Source organism: Mercenaria mercenaria, chromosome 8 (genome assembly GCF_021730395.1).
Source record: "Mercenaria mercenaria strain notata chromosome 8, MADL_Memer_1, whole genome shotgun sequence".
Classification (NCBI taxonomy): Eukaryota; Metazoa; Mollusca; class Bivalvia; order Venerida; family Veneridae; genus Mercenaria; species Mercenaria mercenaria.
In genome coordinates, this window is record NC_069368.1 from 29,388,164 (window position 1) to 29,405,813 (window position 17,650).

Here is a 17,650-nt window from a genome sequence, read left to right on the forward strand (position 1 = left end):
AAATTTTTGCCCTTTACGGGGCCATAACTCTGGAAACCATGATTGGATCTCGCCAGTTTTCAAAAGGGACTGAGATATTATGCCAATACAAGTTGTGTGCAAGTTTGATTAAAGCTGATTACAAAATGTGGTCTCTATGGTGTTCACAAGCAAAAAATAGCAAATTTTGGCCCTTAAAGCGGCCATAACTCTTGAACCCATGATAGGATCTGGCCTGTTTTTGAAAGGAACCGAGATATTATGCCAATACAAGTTGTGTGCGAGTTTTATTAAAGTTAATTGCAAAATGTGGTCTCTATGGTGTTCACAAGCCAAAAATAGCAAATTTTGGCCCTTTAAGGGGCCATAACTCTGGATCCCATTATGGGATATGGCCAGTTTTTGAAAGGAACCAAGATATTATGCCAGTACGACTTGTGTGCAAGTTTGATTAAGGCTGATTGCAAAATGTGATCTCTATCGTGTTCACAAGCCAAAAATGGTAAATTTTGGCCCTTTAAGGGGCCATTACTCTGGAAACAATGATGGATCTGGCCAGTTTACGAAAGGAATCGAGATATTATGCCAATACAAGTTGTGTGCAAGTTTGATTAAAATTGACTGCAAACTGTGGTCTCTATCATGTTCACAAGAAATTGTGAACGGACGACGGACGAACGAAGGGTGATCACAAAAGCTCACCTCTACGTGACAGGTGAGCTAATAAAATGTCACTTCTATCATGTTCACAAGGTAAAAATTACCAACTTTTGGCTCTTTTAGGGGTCAATCAGGGGCCATAACTCTAGAACCTATGATTGGATCTGACAGATTTATCATGGAATCCAAGATTTATTGTTGTTGAAGACATTTTGCAAGTTTGCATCAAATCAAATCATAAATATAGTCTCTATATGGCCGCAAAAGCCAAAATAGCAAATTTTGGAACTTTAAGGGGCCATAACTCTGGAACTCATAATGGGATCTGGCCAGTTTTCAAAAGGAACCGAGATATTATGCCAATACAAGTTGTGTGCAAGTTTGATTAAAGTTGATTGCAAAATGTTGTCTCTATAGTGTTCACAAGGCAAAAATAGCATATTTTGGCCCTTTAAGGGGACGTAACTCTGGAACCCATGATGAGATCTGGCCAGTTTTCGAAAGGAACCGAGATATTATGCCAAAACAAGTTGCATGTTGGTTTGATTAAAGTTGATTGCAAAATGAGGTATCTACCATGTTCACAAGCAAAAAATAGCAAATTTTAGCCCTTTAAGGGGCCATAACTCTGGAACCAATGATGGGATCTGGCCAGTTTTCGACAGGAACCGAGATATTATGCCAATACAAGTTGTGTGCAAATTTTATTGAAGTTGATTGCAGTTGATATGGCAAATTTTGGCCCTTTAAGGGATCATAACTTTGGAACCCACAATCGGATCTGGCCAGTTTTTGAAAGGAACCAAGATATTATGCCCATACAAGTCATGTGCAAGTTTGATTAAAATCAAATACAAAATGTGGTCTCTATCGTGTTCACAAGGAAATTGTGAATGGACGAAGGGTGACCACAAAAGCTCACCCTGTTACTACCTGACAGGTGAGCTAAAAAATAATAAATTTAATATAAAATCACACTTACTGAAGATTTAAGAATATAAGAATAATGGATTCAACTTTAAAAATGTATATAATTTGACAAGTAAACTACCTAAATGCTACAGACTGCACTTGTTCTAGTGGTAATTTTCTCTTCACAACTTCTACAAGTTGGCCCTTCTGTGGTCCTTTCTTGATCTACAAACAGTTCAAAATATACAAAACAACACAGTATAAATTTTCTAATGCCCGTCCACTAAGCTTTATCGGGAGAGCACAGATCTACAGATTGCATGGTCCCGAGTTCCATCCTCAGGCAAGTCAAGTGTTCTCTGTGATGATAAGGCACTGTGTCTGAAATCATTTGTCTGTCAAATCTGATTCATGAAGAGATATTCACAGTTACTTGTAGAAAACAGGACAGAACTGGTACAGAAGAAAGAATATGTTTTGCGAGCAGAAATGTTTACGATACTGCACATAAATGGGATAAATTATATATCAAGTCAGGACAACTGTAAAAAGAGAATTAAATCTTATGACCTTCTTAGAAACAGACGAAGTCTTTGCATAAACAAATATGAAAAGTGCAGGATTGCTTAGGAGAAAATTCCTTATCTGAAAATTCAGTAAAAACTTTAAAGCCAAATCTGTACATATTAATTCAAAGTTACACAAATACTAACCTTTTCACGTCCTATGAGGTATATATTTTGTGGAGTTAGCAGCAGATCTCTTTTAGTGGACTGAAAAGAAAATTATTCTTACTTAAGTTTACAGACCCCATTTTCTAACACAACATACACAACTATATGACTACTCCCCAAGTTTATCTCATGTACAATTTAAAACTGCATACACATGCATGATTTTCTCCAACTAATATCAAATGTAATTAAAATTTCTATTCTTTCTTGTTCACAAATTTAATTTAAGTATATAAACAAATTCTTAATTTCCAAGCAGCACACTTGCCTAGAACACAAATTATGTTGAATTTGTTAGCATCATAAGCAAATTTTATCCGAAATGTTGTTAATTAAATCTTAAATTTCATCGAAAACACAAACCTTAAATCTACGATCATATTTGTTTACTGTGTCAGCAAACTCTATTCTTTCTCGTTTTCCAACCAAGGCACGTATTGCTGGATTTTCCTCCATTCCGATATAATCGCCAACAAAATTACGATTGATGCTGAATCGCTTTCTCTCCTTTCTGTTCAGTAATATATCAGATGCTGGAAAAAAATTACGCTCCATCATTACAATGAACAGTATTATTAGGTACTCATTTATAACTTCGTTAAGTTGAAATTTAACCTGAAACGTCAAGTTTTTTGCATATTGACACTCAAATTTCATATCTGGTGCATGACATCATTTGAGATGTTTTTAACTTCTTCACTGACAATTGACGATGTGATTTCACTTACGGGATTAAGAACAAATTAATATTGTTTCTATAATACTTTTAATAGGGATTATCTAGAATCTTGTATTCGATAATCCTTCTTAAATACATCACTTAGTGGGTGGGTTGGTGCGTTTTTGGTAATGGTACGGTACAGTACGGAATTTAGCAATGCCGTAGATACTCTTCAAAGGAGGCGCAATATTATCACAATCCGGGAACTTGCTGGAACAACCAAAAAAGCGCTAAACAATCGAACGTTTAAATGTAGATAAGATGTGTTTGTTATAAAAAGATTAGTTTAAAATTTTGCATCAAGAAATATGTACTTCTTCTGCTGCTTCTGCAATACAGAAATATTTCCGCTGCAGAACTAATGCATATTTCTCATTTACAAATTTAGTAACCAATAACTATACAATTGAAAGTCAGACATACATGCAAATATTCTAATATCAATTTCAATTATAGCAATCTATTATCTGACTTTACGGTCTTTATAATGTTCATCCTCTTCTGTTACAAGGTGCAACAAGAGCTCTGCGAAGCAGGGCAATATATGCCCAAAGGGTTACATCAAAGAAACTGACTGTTGAAGCCCAAAGGACAGGAACAACAAAGGGAAGAAATTCCAAAAAAAAAATCTTTACCAGGTACAGGTATGTAAAAATACACCTAAAACTTGGAGGTACCATCCATGTTGTACCACAGAAAAGTGGTCTCGGTTTTTCCCTACAGCCAATAATAAAAAAATTCAAAATTAGATATTTATTTTAACATAAAAGGGAAGTAATTCAATTTTTTTTTATTTTAAGTGAACAAAGAAGGAATCTGCCAAATAAAAACAAAAGCACTGCAATGCAGAGCAATATACACAAAGCAAAGTCATATATGACCTTTGACCCCTTAGTGTGACACTGAACTTGAAGCGAGTCATCCAAAACATGCGCTCTACATGTCATCTTGGTGTGGGGAATATTTGTGCCAAGTTTCTTTGAAATCCTTAAAGCAGTTCAAGTGTTACAGTGTAGACACAAAACAAACTGATATGACCTTTCATCCCTAAGTGTGACCTTGACCTTGAAGCAAGTCAACCGAAACATGCGCTCTGCACATTGCCTCGGTGTGGTGAATATTTGTGCCAAGTTTTTTTGAAATCCTTCAAGCAGTTCAAGAGTTACAGAGCGGACACAAAACAAACTGATATGACCTTTGACCCCCTAAGTGTGACCTTGACCTTGAAGAGAGACATCCAAAACATACGCTCTGCACGTCGTCTCGGTGTGGTGAACATTTGTGTCAAGTTTCTTTGAAATCCTTCAAGTGGTTCAAGAGTTACAGAGTGCACACGAAACTGCTAACAGATGGAGGGTCGGACAGACGGACACCGGTGGTATAACATAATACATCCCTTAGGGCATATAAAAACAAGAGCACTGCCTTGCGTGCTGATGCTCATCTGATTTTTTTGTATAATAGAAAAAACTGTCCTACCCATGATTTTCTAAGTCCAAAAGGGGCCATAATTCTTGCAAAAAGCAGGATGGAGTTATGTTTCTTGCTGTACAGAGTCAGCTTATGATAATGAACAACTGTTGCAAGTTTCAAAGCAATAGCTTTGATAGTTTAGGAGAAAAGTTGACCTAAATATAAAACTTAACCAAGAAATCTGATATTTTCTAAGTCCAAAAGGGGCCATAATTCTTGCAAAAAGCAGGATGGAGTTAGGCTTCTTGCTGTACAGGGTCAGCTATTGAAGGAGAAAAGCTGACCTAAACATAAAACTTAACCAGCCGACGCCGACGTTGATCAAGTGATGACAATAACTCATTTTTTTTCAAAAAATCAGATGAGCTAAAAAAGATTAATATCAATCAAACTAAAGGTTATGGGAGAACTACTCAAGATATATTACCAAAGAGATCATAGCCATTTAAGAGAAACAGAATTAAGAAAAAAGCAAACTTTTAAGGTGATATTATGCAACTGCATCCAGTTTTAAGGCAATGCACCAAAATCTAGGTCTTACACCAATCTTGCCATTTTCCAGCTGTTATGGTGGTTGAAGACCAAAGATAACTGCTTCAGGCACTAGGTAAAACAAAAAATCCTAAATTCCAAGTTTTGAATGCATAGCAGTGAGTGACAACTGATCTTGAATGATGAACACAAATGTAATATGAGCCGTGCCATGAGAAAACCAATATAGTGGGTTTGCGACCAGCATGGATCCAGACCAGCCTGCGCATCTGCGCAGTCTGATCAGGATCCATGCTGTTCGCTTTCAAAGCCTATTGCAATTACAGAAACCATTAGCGAACAGCCACTATGTTGGTTTTCCCATGGCACGGCTCATATGTAAAAACCTCCTTCCTTCTGCTTGAAATACTGCTGCCTAGCATGATGTTTCCTCCAAGTTTTCTGGATTATCCGTGCGTAACTATCAAACTTTCTCTCTCTCATCTCCTCCAACAGAAATAGCTGCAATAAAACAATAGATGTGTATATCATGCCTCCATAATCTTGTTTGTTTGTTTGTTTTGGGTTTAACGCCGTTTTTCGCCAGTATTTCAGTCATGTAACAGCGGGCATTTAACCTAACCAGTGTTCCTGGATTCTGTACCAGTACAAACCTGTTCTCCGCAAGTAACTGCCAACTTCCCACATGATTCAGGGGCGGAGGACTAATGATTTCAGACACAATGTTGTTTATCAAATAGTCACGGAGAACATACGCCCTGCCTGAGGATGTAACTCACGACCCCGCGATCTGTAGACCAACGCTCTTACCTACTGAGCTAAGCGGGAGGGTTTTCCATAATCTTGAATGTGACAATGAAGTGTAATGAAGAAATGCCAAAATTTATTGTCTAGAGTGAAGTGAACAAAATTATGCAGAAACATACTGTCTTGCAACATGCAACCCTTTTGAGATTTTCCCTCTCAACTTAATATGTATTACTAATATACAATCACTGGAACTCTTATCCAGTCTATACACTGAAGCTTACATCACTTCTGAATAACTCATACAGACAAGTGTATTTTATCTATTTTGTTGGGTTTAACATTGCACCGACACAATTATAGGTTATATGGCAACTTTCCAGCTTTAATGGTGGAGGGAGACCCCCCCCCAGGTGCCCCTCCATGCATTATTTCATCATGAGCAGGCACGTCGGTAAAACCACCAACCTTCCGTAAGCCAGCTGGATGGCTTTCTCACATGAAGAATTCAACGCTCCAGGTGAGGCTCTAACCCACATCGATGAGGGGTTAGTGACCTGAATTCAGCGACCATAACCACTCGGCCACGGAGACCCCGCCAAGTAATAAGTATCTGCGAAATGTATGCAAACATTCTTTGCTAAATAGCCGCACTTACAGATTCTGGGTTTTTAATGAAGACCTTTGTTTTCCCTAACTGGTACTGGTCCCTGTCCATGTTGACAAAGTTCATTAAATGATGAACTCCCTGAGTGACCTGACCTCTCCATTCTGGCCACGTCTCTGGGGTCAATATTGCATATCTGAAATAAGATAAGTACCAGGATAAAGATGATGTTGCTGTTTCAGTGTAAGGTTGAAATATGAGCCGTGCCATATAACCTATAATTGTGTCGGTGCGAAACCCAACAAAATAAATAAAATATTTTCAAGAGTGGCACAGTCATAAGTTAGGATTTATAATCTAGTGTTCGTCAGTGAAAGACAATATGATTTTAAATGTGCTACAAACAAATTTTCCTCTATTTTGCCTACAATGCTTCATAACAATGCACTAATTTTCTTGGAAATGTTCAATAGTTACAGGCTGCTTAAATGTTTTGTTTTTACATTATAATATGGTTAGGCTCAGGTGGTGTCTCAACCACTGAAAAAATATATTTGCATATCTGTTTGAAACAGTGGGTTTATCAGGTGATATCCATCTTCCTATTTCAGCAATACACTGAAAGTATGAAATAAAATCTAATCTAACATTACTTTTCCGATACCAGTCACATGGTTCTTTACTTGGACTGTTAATCATTTTTTTGTTTTATCAAAGCTCCTTAAGTTCACTAGATCTTTCATACACAGTGTCAGGCTGTCATGGTGTTTTAGAAAATCAACTGTTCATCTACATTTATGATGACGTTGCTTGTTATAATTACTTCGGTTATCATCATTCCAATAATGGAGTGACCAAAAAGAAATACAAGAGGACCATGATGGTCCTGAATCGCTCACCTCTTCCCACATGATCCAGTTTTGAGTATGACGTCGTTTTTTCTCTATTATTTGATATAGTGACCCAGTTTTTGAGCTCATGTGACCCAGTTTTGAACTTGACCTAGATATTATCAAGATAAAAATTCTGACCAATTTTCATGAAGATCCATTGAAAAATATGGTCTCTAGAGAGGTCACAAGGTTTTTCTATTATTTGACCTATTGACCTAGTTTTTTAAGGCACGTGACCCAGGTTCAAACTTGACCTAGATATCATCAAGGTGAACATTCTGACCAATTTTCATGAAGATCCATTCAAGGGTATGGCCTCTAGAGAGGTCACAAGGTTTTTCTATTTCAAGACCTACTGACCTAGTTTTTGATCGCAGTTGACCCAGTTTCAAACTTGACCTAGATATCATCAAGATAAACATTCAGACCAACTTTCATACAGATCCCATGGAAAATATGGCCTCTAGAGAGGTCACAAGGTTTTTCTATTATTTGACCTACTGACCTAGTTTTTGAAGGCACGTGACCCACTTTCGAACTTGACTTAGATATCATCAAGATGAACATTCTGACCAATTTTCATGAAGATTTCATGAAATATATGGCCTCTAGAGAGGTCACAAGGTTTTTCTATTTTTAGACCTACTGACCTAATTTTTGACCGCACGTGACCCAGTTTCGAACTTGACCTAGATATCATCAAGATGAACATTCAGACCAATTTTCATACAGATCCCATGAAAAATATGGCCTTTAGAGAAGACACAAGGTTTTTCTATTATTTGACCTACTGACCTAGTTTTTGACGGCACGTGACCCAGTTTCGAACTTGACCTAGATATCATCAAGGTGAACGTTCTGACCAATTTTCATGAAGATCTTGTGAAATATATGGCCTCTAGAAAGGTCACAAGGTTTTTCTATTTTTAGACCTACTGACCTAGTTTTTGACCGCACGTGACCCAGTTTCGAACTTGACCTAGATATCATCAAGGTGACCATTCTGACCAATTTTCATGAAGATCCATTGAAAATTATGGCCTCTAGAGAGGTCACAAGGTTTTTCTATTTTTAGACCTACTGACCTAGTTTTTGATGGCACGTGACCCAGTTTCGAACTTGACCTAGAATTTACCAAGATGAACATTCTGACCCATTTTCATAAAGATCCCATGAAAAATGTGACCTCTAGAGATGTCACAAGGAAAAGTTTACGCACGCATGGACGCACGCACGGACGCACAGACGACGGACAACGGACACCGCGCGATCACAAAAGCTCACCTTGTCAGTTTGTGACAGGTGAGTAACAAGAGGACCATGATGGTCCTGAATCGCTCACCTGTTCCCACATGACCCAGTTTTGAGTATGACGTCGTTTTTTCTATTATTTTACATAGTGACCTAGTTTTTGAGCTCATGTGACCCAGTTTTGAAACTGACCTAGATATTTTCAAGATAAAAATTCTGACTAATTTTCATGAAGATCTATTGAAAAATATGGTCTCCAGAGAGGTCACAAGGTTTTTCTATTATTTGACCTATTGACCTAGTTTTTCGAAGGTACGTGACCCTGTTTTGAACTTTACCTAGATATCATCAAGGTGAACATTCTCACTAATTTTCATGAAAATCTCATGAAAAATATGGCCTCTAGAGAGGTCACAAGGTTTTTCTATTTTTATACCTACTGGCCTAGTTTTTGACCCCACGTGACCCAGTTTCGAATCTGACCTAGATATCATCAAGGTGAACATTCAGATTAATTTTCATGAAGATCCATTGAAAAGTATGGTCTCTAGAGAGGTCAAAAGATTTTTCTAATTTTAGACCTACTGACCTAGTTTTTGACCGCACTTGACCCAGTTTCAAAACTGATCTAGATATCATCAAGATGAACATTCAGACCAACTTTCATACAGATCCCATGAAAAGTATGGCCTCTAGAGAGGTCACAAGGTTTTTTTATTATTTGACCTACTGACCTAATTTTTGAAGGCACGTGACCCAGTTTCAAACTTGACCTAGATATCATCAAGGTGAACATTCTGACCAATTCTCATGAAGATCCATTCAAGGGTATGGCCTCTAGAGAGGTCACAAGGTTTTTCTATTTTAAGACCTACTGACCTAGTTTTTGATCGCAGTTGACCCAGTTTCAAACATGACCTATATATCATCAAGATAAACATTCAGACCAACTTTCATACAGATCCCATGAAAAATATGGCCTCTAGAGAGGTCACAACGTTTTTTCATTATTTGACCTACTGACCTACTTTTTGACGGCACATGACCCTGTTTCAAACATGACCTAGATATCATCAAGATGAACATTCAGACCAACTTTCATACAGATCCCATGAAAAATATGGCCTCTAGACAGGTCACAAGGTTTTTCTATTATTTGACCTACTGACCTAGTTTTTGAAGGCACGTGACCCACTTTCGAACTTGGCCTAGATATCATTAAGATGAACATTCAGACCAACTTTCATACAGGTCCCATGAAAAATATGGCCTCTAGAGAGGTCACAAGGTTTTTTTATTATTTGACCTACTGACCTAGTTTTTGACGGCACGTGACCCACTTTCGAACTTGACCTAGATATCATCAAGATGAACATTCTGACCAATTTTCATGAAGATCTCATGAAATATATGGCCTCTAAAGAGGTCATAAGGTTTTTCTATTTTTAGACCTACTGACCTAGTTTTTGACCGCACGTGACCCAGTTTCGAACTTGACCTAGATATCATCAAGGTGAACATTCTGACCAATTTTTATGAAGATCCATTCACAAGTATGGCGAGGTCACAAGGTTTTTCTATTTTGAGACCTACTGACCTAGTTTTTGACCGCACGTGACCCAGTTTCGAACTTCACCTAGATATCATCAGGATGAACATTTAGACCAACTTTCATACAGATCCCATGAAAAATATGGCCTCTAGAGAGGTCACAAGGTTTTTCTATTATTTGACCTACTGACCTTGTTTTTGATGCCACGTGACCCAGTTTCGAACTTGACCTAGATATCATCAAGATGAACATTCTGACCAATTTTCATGAAGATCTTGTGAAATATATGGCCTCTAGAGAGGTCACAAGGTTTTTCTATTTTTAGACCTACTGACCTAGTTTTTGACCGCATGTGACCCAGTTTCGAACTTGACCTAGATATCATCAAGGGGAACATTCTGACCAATTTTCATAAAGATCCCATAAAAAATGTGCCCTCTAGAGTGGTCAAAAGCAAAATTTTTACGCACGCACAACGCACGCAGGGGACGGCGACGCTGCGGATCACAAAGCTCCCCTTGCCTTTGTGCGGGTGAGCAAAAAATGGCTAAAGGTGCATTAAAAAATAACAACCCCATCAAAGTTGTGGTACTGACAAAAGCAAAAATCGGGGTTAAGATAACAAAATTATCTTCTTTACTTATCAAAAAAATCACAAAACGTTTTGTAAATTCGTAATTGAACTTTACTTTTTTATAAAAAAAGGGAAAAAATGTAAATAAACAAACCTTTAAAAACTTTGGAAATCTGTCAAAAGGCAAAACCGTCTTCTCACTCTGATGTTCTCTTTAAAATCCTAATACCCCTTGTGTTTCCTCTGTAATATTCTTTATTTTATGAATTTAAAGAAAGTGTTTTTAAAATGAATTTCCCTTAAAATCAAAAGGGTGCATGGAAGACATCTTTAAAAATATAAATTAATTTTGTAAAATTTGATTTTCCCTTTACTTGAAATTTTTTTAAATATTACTACGGGTTTTTTTTCTTTTATAAAATTTTTTAATAAAGAATATTTATCTTTTTTGACCGACAGGTGAATTTTTTCTTCCGTAATGGAAAAGGGTGTCACAATATTCAAAAGATCTAAAACAGAGTCAAAAACATATCGTAGAAAAAAATTGACGCTGCTTCAAAATTCTTCAATGAATACAAGCGCTTTTCAGTACTAATTTTTAATGATTTTTTTTTTCAAGATTAATAACTTTCAAGATTCAGGATTTGAAATTTTTTGGTTAAAAACTTTTTTTTCGGGGGACATAAAAAACCTCAAACCAAAAATTTTTGAAGACATGCGCAAATTTTTAAATTAGTTTTTAATTCACTTTCCTTTAAATGGCCCAGGATATGTTTCTAATTTTTACTCACACATACAAAAAAACGAGATTCGGATCGCCCCTATGTTCTCGTGAGTATATGACATGCGTACGGTTTAAATCTCCAATGTGAGTCTGTTAAGAATTTTTCCCTTTACTGGAGAACAAGTGGGTACTTAAATGGTAGAATTAAAGAGTCGATATATAAACTAGAGTTTTAATAGAAATTTCTTTTTAAAAAGGGTGTTAAACCCCCTCAAACAAACATCAGGATTATCTACTCCCCTGCATTTTCAATTTGTCTCAAACAAACCGATCAATATATCTACTCCCGCTACTTCAATTTTGTCTAAAAAAAACGATGGGGTATACCTCCCCTGCTATTTCATTTTGTCCAAAAAACCGTGGGTATATTATCACTGCTATCTTTTTTGTCTAAAACAAACCAAATCAGGAATATCTACTCCCCTGCTTCTTCAATTTTGTCTCCAACAAAAAATCAGGATTAAATCACCTGATCTTAAATTTTGTCCGGATTAATACTCCCCGCTTCTTAAAACCCCTTGCTCTTGGTTTTTTTTTGGTTTTTTTATAATCTATTTTAAATGTGGGTCTTTTCATTAAAGTATTACTAATTTGTTTGCTTGAGTCTGAAATAGTCAGAAATTAATGTCATATAAATATAATTACTGAGTATTTGTATCAGATCAATGACATTGTGCAATGAATATACCGTGCCTGAGAAAACCAACTAGTGGGTTTGGGACCAGCATGGATCCAGACCCCCTGCGCACCCAACGCAGTTGGTCAGGTCCTGCTGTTCGCTTTCAAGTCTATTAAAATTAAAGAAACTTTTTGTGAACAGCATGGATCCTGCCCAGACTGGGGGATGGCGGTGGTCTGGACCCCTTGCTGCAAACCCCACTATTTTGGGTTTTTCTCATGGCAGGCTCAATTTAGCTCTTAAAAATGAAAATGATAGGGTTCTTTAAAGGAAAAATACTTGCGAGATTTTTATTTCCAAATTTTTAAAAATTCCTTTCATTGAATAAAAAAATCCTTGCATCAGTTTTTAATTTCTCTTTAATTTTTTTGTTTACAAAAATGGTGTGGTATAGTCTGAAATTTTAGTAGCCATTAGTCAAACAAAAACTGTTTGCCAAAAAAATTTTTGAAAGTTTACGATTGTAAGTTACTTATTATACGTATGCCTTTTCATGTGGGGAGTTTCTTACGGCAAAAAATTTTTTTTTCCTATTAGTAAAGAAAAATTAAAGTACGGGGTGAATGAACCTTATCATTTTTAAAACGATTTTCTGGGGGTTCAAAAGTCACACTGCTGGATACTGGAAGGGTTTTGCAGAAGACTGTGAGTATTGACTCAGCAGTCTGTTATTATAAATTATTAAAGCATTTTTCAATTAAAACCTAAAAACATTTAAGAACAAACGACAGCCCCAAGAAGAAATTTACCTTTAATTTATTTTTTCTTTTTTTTTAAATTATAAAATACAAAAACAATAAATGCAAATATTCAGAAAAGTCTTACTTTTATTTTTGTTGAGACAGTGGTTGGTCGACTTCTCTGATTTTTGTCTAACTTTTCAGGAAACAGCGAGACAACAAAATCACTGGGAACAGAAAAAACAAAATCATGCAAGTTTTTCATCTAAAGTGGCATATCAGTTAATTCTTTGAGGGTAGGTGTTGAAAAAATTGAAAGAAACGTGACTTTTAAAAAAGGGGCAGGCCAACTATTTAAGTGGCACAACCTATAAAAAGGGAAACGCCAACTATTTAAACGGGCACGCCAACTACATAAAGGGGCACGCAAACTCTATAAGGTGTATGCCACCTATTTAAAGGGGAACATTTACTACTTTAATGGGCAAGGGGCACACAAACTATTTTTAAAAGGGGAAACCCCCTTTGAAGGGGGCCCCCAGCTATATGAAGAGGCATACAACTATTATAATAAAGGGGGAAAGCCAAATGTGTAAAGGGGACATCAACTATATTGGGGACACATCAAATATTATGGGGGGGCATAATAATTTTAAGGGGGGAACATCCCGTTTATGTCTTTTTTTTTAAAATAGAGAAATGCTTTCATTTGTTAGTATCTGTAAATTAAAAATTGAAACCCCAAAAAAATTTTACTTCCCTAAAGAAAGATTTTTTTCTCCCAAAATACAAAAAATTCACTCACAAAATGAAATGAAAGACGTATACAGACATCATCTGGAACCAATGAAAACAAAGGGGCCCCTGGGCCCAGTTTTTAAGGCCATTAACTTCGAATCACCCGCCCCCCAATGATATGGGTTTGACTGAATTCACATGAGAAAGCCTCCCGTGGCTGAGGGAAAAGGTTGGGGGTTCTAACCCAGGTGCCCTCCTGTGATGAAATAATGCATGGAAGGGCATCTGGGGTCTTCCTCCACCACCATAGCGGAAAGTCGCCAAAATCCCATATTGTGTCGGTGTGGTTTTTTCAAAAAAACAAAAACTTCAGTCTTCCAATTTTTTGGGTTGATTACCAATTTGGGCCCTTTCACAATGTCCATCTGGAAAATGAAAACGGGCCATCAGCAAAAACAAAGCAAAAATCACGTCTATACGTTATCTTTCAATTACAAATATGAACATAAAATTTTCTCTTTTTACGGAAAGTATAACCCTTTCTGAAAAGTATGAAAAAAGGAAAATACTATTAGTACTTATTTTTGTTTTATTTAGGGACACTTCAAAGGGCATATAAACAGTGATATAACTGTGAACTGAGTGATCTCAATCTCAACCCTTGAGACCAGAGATGAAAAAGTTTGTGTTTTTAGAATTCCCAAGGGAAAAAATCAGTTTTGGCGACAAAGTCAATTTTTACCATTTTAACTAAAATTTTAGGGCCAAAATCGTATTACCCGTATAAAAATTCGTTATTTAGATTTTACTGAAATTTAACCTTATTAAAGTGAAATCTCCCGTTAGCCAAGCTCAAAAAATTACAAAAAGGTACTATAAATTTTTGCAGTTTTTCTTGCCTACCCTAATGTCTTTGTTTTTCCTTTTTATTGTTATGTGTGTTATGGTTTTGGGTTTCTGACACAAAGTATTTTACTCTTATTTTTATTTATTTTTTTTTTTTTTTTACATCCCCCCTTTTTTTTAAAATTTACCCCTTTAATTCACCTTCCCTTTTTAAAAACACCTTTTTCCCAAAAACCCCCCCTTTTACTACCCAAAACCCCCCTTTTTTTTTTTTTTTTTAAAAATTAAAATTTACTGTTTTAATTTTTCAACCCACATATTTTCTGTTATAAAATTTTTTTTCACTTTATCCTTTTGGAGTGTGTGTTTCAAATTTTTCCAATTTTTTTAAAGGGCCTAACTTTACTTACCCAAAAATTTAATTCTGTTACAAACGTATCAAATTCCAAAAATACCATTCATAAAATTAGGGAATAAAAAAAAACCAAACTTAAACAACCAAAAAACCCCCCCCCCCCCCACTCCCCCCACCCAATTTAAAACATTTTTCAAACCAAAAAAATTAATAACAAATTTTAACCAATTATTTTTTTAAAATTTATCACATTTCATTCAAAAATTTACTAACCAACTTTTTAAAAAAAAAATTTTTTCATTCAACTCAAATCTAAAATTTTTTTTAAAAATTGTTAAATTTTTATTTTTCAATTTTAAAACCAAATAAAAACCCCCTAAACCCCACTTTTAATTTTTCTAAAAAAATAAATAAACTTTTCTTTTTACAATTTTATAAAAACCCAAATTTATAAATCAAAAAGAACATCCTTTCCCCACAAAAACCTCCCCATTTTTTCCCAACCCGGCTTTAATATTTAAAACAAACCAGTACCAAAAAAATAAATTTGGGTTTTTTTCTGAAAAAAAATAAAATCCCTTTCTTTGTATTAATTTTTTGGCTAAGCATGCACACCATTACAAACAAAAACACTTGCAATAACACTTAGCAACTTTCCCCTCCTACTTTTATTTATTTATTTTTTTTTTTTTTGGATTTAACGTCGCCGACACATGAAGGTCATAATTGGCGACTTTCCAGCTTTAATGTTGGAGGAAGATCCCGGGGCCCCTCCGGTGTTTTTTCATCATGGGGGCACCGAGAGAACCCCCGACCCCTTTCCCTAAGCAGCTGGATGGGTTCCTCACATGAAGAATGCAACGCCCGAGTGAGGCTGAACCCAATGATGAGGGGCAAGTGGTTTGAAGTCAGCAACCTTTACCACACGGCCCCGGAGGCCCCCCCTCCTTTTTTTTTGGAAAGGCAGGGAGAAAATAAAAAATTCCCAACCCCTCCCCCAAAAACAAACCCCCCCCCCCCCCCCCTTAGCCCCCTTTTTTGAGAAAATATACTTATCAACTGTTCGTTTGTTTTTTACCTTAACAAAACGTTTTTTTCAAGATTTTTTGATTTTGTTTTTGTTTCGGTTAAAAAATTTACAATTTTTTGGGCCTAAAAGTAAGAGAGAAAAAATTTAAAAATTTGGGGGAGATTGAAAACCCAAGATTTTGGGCTTCTAAAATAAAAGGGGACGAAATCTGCTAAAGAAATTGTCTTTAAAAAGAAGATCTAAAACAAATTTTTCACTTTTTTGTTTTTGTTATTTGGGGATTTCCAGTAATGTTTTTATTTTTTTTTTCTAACCAATCAACAACTTTTTTTCGAATGTCAAAGAAAAGAAAAAAATTGCAGTTAATTCGGGGTTTAAAACCCGGGGGCCCCCCCTCGCTTACAGAGAAAGTGCCCCCCCTTGACTGAGCTTGATATCTTTTCGACATAAAAATTGTAAAATATCAAAACCCAAGTTTTTTTTCAAGCTTGCGAATTTTTGTAAAATATTTTTTTGTTTTTGCTAGAAAAAGGGGCCCCGTCAAAAATGATTCAATAGCTCGGGTTTCAAGATCCTATGCAGCGTAACAGGATATGTACTTTAGTCAACTGAAAGGGACAGACATCATACATACTTATGAACCAGCAAATGTATATGCCCCCCTACAAATAATTGCAGCATGAAAATTAAATCCCCCACTGCCCTTTTTTTTTTCAAAACGGGCAAAATTGGTTTTTGTTGCCAACTAAAAGAACTTTGCCATTTTCCTGGCTTGCTTCGGGGCCCAATTTGGTAAAATACCCCTTTCATATTAAAAAAATAATATAAAGCCTTTTTATTTTTAGCTATGATATCCCAAAAACAATGCCCCTTTGTTTAAATGTAAAAAAAAGAATTATATTTTTCAGTTTTTTTTTGAGAAAAAAAGGGGGCCAAAAATTTTCTGACAAAAATCGGTTTTTAAGTTAGGGTTTTCCCCATGTAGTCCCTAATTTGTTTAAACAAGTGACAAATTTTTTCAAAGCTTTATAATTTTGAAAAGAGAGACCTAAACAAAAAATTTAAAGAAGAAAATCAAATCTTCTAAGTACAAAAAAGGCCATAATTCTGACAAAATTCAGGATAGAGTTATATTTCTTGGCCCCCCAAAGTTTTATGATGAAAAACAAATGTAAAAAGTTTCGAACTGTATTTTTTTTTTTACGTTTTTTGAGAAATGGTGGACCTAAACAAAACTTTTTTTCAAAGAAACCAATTTTTTTTTGTACAAAAGGGGCATAATTCTTACAAAAGCAGGGTTAGAGTTTTTAAGGTTTTTTGGGGTACATATCCCCCCCCCTGATGATAAAAAAGTGGGCTAAGTTTCAAACTGACATTTTTAGTATTTTTGAAAAAAGGTACCCAAAAAAAAAATTTTAACAAAGCAAAATGCGTGGTTCAGTGAGCTAAAATTGGTTGTGCAGGACAAATGGACACAGGATGTTCATCAACATTTCATCCTGGACAAAGTTCAGATGAGCTATATTAAAGAATTTGGATGATATTAATCTAACCATTCATTTATAATGACCTTATTCCGATGAATAGGAAAAAAAAAAGCAATGACAGTAAAATCAAAAACTTTTTTTAAAAAAACCCTTAACCCCCTATATTTCTAAATGGACAGCCACTTTTCAATTTGGACAGTACCAATTATTACTCAAAGGGGGTTTTTTTCCCTAAAATTTACTGATGAAATAAACGAACAGTGCAAAAATGATCAACTGCACGGTTTCAGGCTGACTTGGTCTGCACTGGTCCCCAAAAGGCAAATCATCTGCCCCCACAGGCTAAGGGTTAAAACCCCAACGACCAAAATTTTTAAACTGCATTTTTTTTTTTTCTTTTTAAAAATTTTTTTCTTTCAAAAGAGTTAAAAAATCATCTTTGTATAAAGGTCGATT

The 17,650-nt window shown here is 35.7% G+C and overlaps 1 protein-coding gene across 1 annotated transcript in view; it reads right to left on the minus strand.

The window, feature by feature from the left end:
• The window catches only part of LOC123566684 (unconventional myosin-Ie-like), a 102,238-nt gene that overhangs the window by 25,502 nt on the left and 59,086 nt on the right, over positions 1-17,650 (minus strand). Inside the window, exons 12-16 of the mRNA XM_053549097.1 lie at positions 6,377-6,521; positions 5,358-5,472; positions 2,649-2,818; positions 2,265-2,324; positions 1,691-1,776 (exon numbers count right to left, since the gene is read on the minus strand). Coding sequence (XP_053405072.1) covers positions 1,691-1,776; positions 2,265-2,324; positions 2,649-2,818; positions 5,358-5,472; positions 6,377-6,521 — 576 coding nt within the window. The remainder of the gene's footprint in view (positions 1-1,690; positions 1,777-2,264; positions 2,325-2,648; positions 2,819-5,357; positions 5,473-6,376; positions 6,522-17,650) is intronic.